This window comes from Salmo trutta, chromosome 18, assembly GCF_901001165.1.
Source record: "Salmo trutta chromosome 18, fSalTru1.1, whole genome shotgun sequence".
Lineage (NCBI taxonomy): Eukaryota > Metazoa > Chordata > Actinopteri > Salmoniformes > Salmonidae > Salmo > Salmo trutta.
The window spans coordinates 54,736,786-54,739,149 of record NC_042974.1 but is presented as its reverse complement, the minus strand read 5'-3'; the positions used below and the strand labels follow the sequence as shown (position 1 = coordinate 54,739,149).

At 39.0% G+C, this 2,364-nt stretch overlaps 1 protein-coding gene across 1 annotated transcript; it reads left to right on the top strand.

Moving 5' to 3' along the window:
• The first annotated feature begins 304 nt into the window (after window positions 1-304).
• On the top strand, window positions 305-2,364 carry LOC115153536 (dual specificity protein phosphatase 13). Its single transcript, XM_029699077.1, has 3 exons — window positions 305-949; window positions 1,278-1,495; window positions 1,920-2,364. The coding sequence occupies exons 1-3, from the start codon at window positions 795-797 to the stop codon at window positions 2,123-2,125; spliced, it is 579 nt and encodes a 192-aa protein (XP_029554937.1). The 5' UTR covers window positions 305-794; the 3' UTR covers window positions 2,126-2,364.

Sequence of the window (2,364 nt, the reverse complement as noted above, 5' to 3'; positions counted from 1 at the left end):
ATAACCTGTAGGACAGATTTCTAACTGTCCGAAAGCTCAAGTTACCAGATACATATTTTCTTGTAAACACCATTGTCCAAATAGGTGACTGAACATTGTGTTGTATTGTGTTGTATGATGCAAGAAATCATTTTACAAAATACAATTCATTATTATCATTGTTATTACCATACAGAGAATCAGACAGAAATGCAGGCTACCCTCTGCCTACTGGCCTCTTTGCATATTCATGCCTGTCTCAAAATACAACACTGCCTCTTTAAGACAAAAAAAGATCCTTACCTAACGTGCATATCAACGAAGCCTAGAAATGGAACTAGGAAGCAATCACCCCCACATTGCTGACCAAAATATGCTATAATAACTATAATATAACTATAATAACTTGCTAACTAGCAAATAATCAAGAAATGTGTGTACGTGGCTCTGCGCTTTGAAAGACCGCTTGTCAGAGTAATTATCCTCTGATGCACAATACCTACCACGACTCGATCTTGTAAAGTTCGATTTGTTTTGTTGCATTGATAGGAACTGATATTATGTTGATTCGATCACAATTCCCACATTTTAAGAGAAACGTTGATATGTTTATGGGAAGATAGTGTAAACTAATGGGGCAACTCTAGTGAAGTTCATTCTGCGTCTCTGTTGGCTGGCAATTCTTCTGTGTGTCAGAGGAGCTGCGTTACCGTGCACGCACAGTTAGAGGGAACATTGGACTCAGGCAAGTCATACCATTGATATGATAGCATTGTAGGAAATTGTGTCCATTGTCCAGCACTGAGAGGACAGTCATGTCCAAGGTGTCAACAACAACAACTGTTCAGGAAGGATGTGGTTCCTCCTCTGACACTCCATCTGTGAAGGACTTGGTGAAGATTCTCTTTTGTGGCAAAAGATTTGGCAACCCAGTGGATGAGGTTTGGACTAACCTTTTCATTGGGGACATGTAAGTCATGCAGTATTATTCCTTCACAAATTGCCCTAAACAAGCTAACTGAATTGCATGTAAATAATAATCGTATTTGTAGCTTAGTTGGTAGAGCATGGGCTTGCAAAGGCAGTATAGTGGGTTTGACTTCTGGGACCACCAATATGTAGAAAAATGTATGCACGCGTGATTGTAAGCCACTTTGGATAAAAGACTCTGCTAAATGAGATTTTATTATTACACAGCTTATTGCAATTATTTTACAATGTTTCTCTCAATGTTTACAAGGGATTTCGGAAGAACATACTATGAAAGAAATATATGAGATTCAGTTTTTTTACTGCAGGTCTGTAGCCAATGATCGATACAGCATATGGAAGCTTGGAATCACTCATGTCCTGAATGCTGCCCATGGGAGGCAGCACTGCCTAGGGAGCCACGCTTTCTATGGGTCAACAGTGGACTACCATGGAGTGCCTGCTGATGATTCACCATCGTTTGACATTTCACTTTATTTCTATTCCTCTGCCGATTACATCCAAGATGCACTGAACACAGCAGATGGTAGGCAAGCATAGCCATCGGATTTAGTATTTTACAGTCATTCGATTTTGCATATAGGGCCGGTTTCACAAACACAGATTAAACCTAGTCTTGGACTCAAAGGCTTATTCTTAATCTGTCTCTCGGCAAAACTGTCCCATAAAGTATGTCTCACAATATCAGTTTTACGCCAAAATGTAAGCCTTTCTGTATACCCTGTTAATTAAATAATCAGATCTATGCAGAAACAGAATTCTCCTTTTCCTTTATTTTCCTAGATAGTCACCTGTTGAAGTGTCCTGGCGTAAGGAATGTTTTTTGATCAGATGGACCACTTTAATTAGTACTTTGAAGTGCTATCTTCTGGGAATAGAATGTACATCTTGCTGTACATGTTTTTACCCAAATACATTTAATGAAACATGTTTTTTTCTCTCGTCCACAGCCAGGATCCTGGTCCACTGTGCTGTAGGTGTGAGTAGGTCTGCTTCTCTGGTGCTGGCCTACTTGATGATCCATCACCACTACTCCTTGCTAGATGCCATCACAAAGGTCAAAGAGCACAGGTGGATCTTTCCAAATACAGGATTCCTAAAACAACTCAGAGCATTGGATAAGAAACTGCACACAAAGAAACAGGAGAAGAAGTGAATATGAAGACAGGTCAACATTATACTACAAATATACTACAAAGATCACTGAGACACTAAAAGTCAACCCTTTTAAACTGCCGAAATGTCAATTTCTTAATAAGCTCTGTCTGCACAAGGCAATTAGATTTCTGATTTTGACTACATGTTGATGCACTTTTCACTGGAAATAAAAAAGTTTTGGGGCTTTTATATATATTATATTTGACTGATTTACAATAAATAGGCAGCACTGTGTCA

What these genes read in the sequence shown, in the direction of transcription:
- LOC115153536 (XM_029699077.1), top strand. Translation starts at nt 795, where the DNA reads ATGTCCAAGGTGTCAACAACAACAACTGTTCAGGAAGGATGTGGTTCC. An exon ending in AACCTTTTCATTGGGGACAT is followed by an intron (nt 950 to 1,277) that starts GTAAGTCATGCA and finishes TTTTTACTGCAG; the next exon opens with GTCTGTAGCCAATGATCGAT. An exon ending in TGCACTGAACACAGCAGATG is followed by an intron (nt 1,496 to 1,919) that starts GTAGGCAAGCAT and finishes TCTCGTCCACAG; the next exon opens with CCAGGATCCTGGTCCACTGT.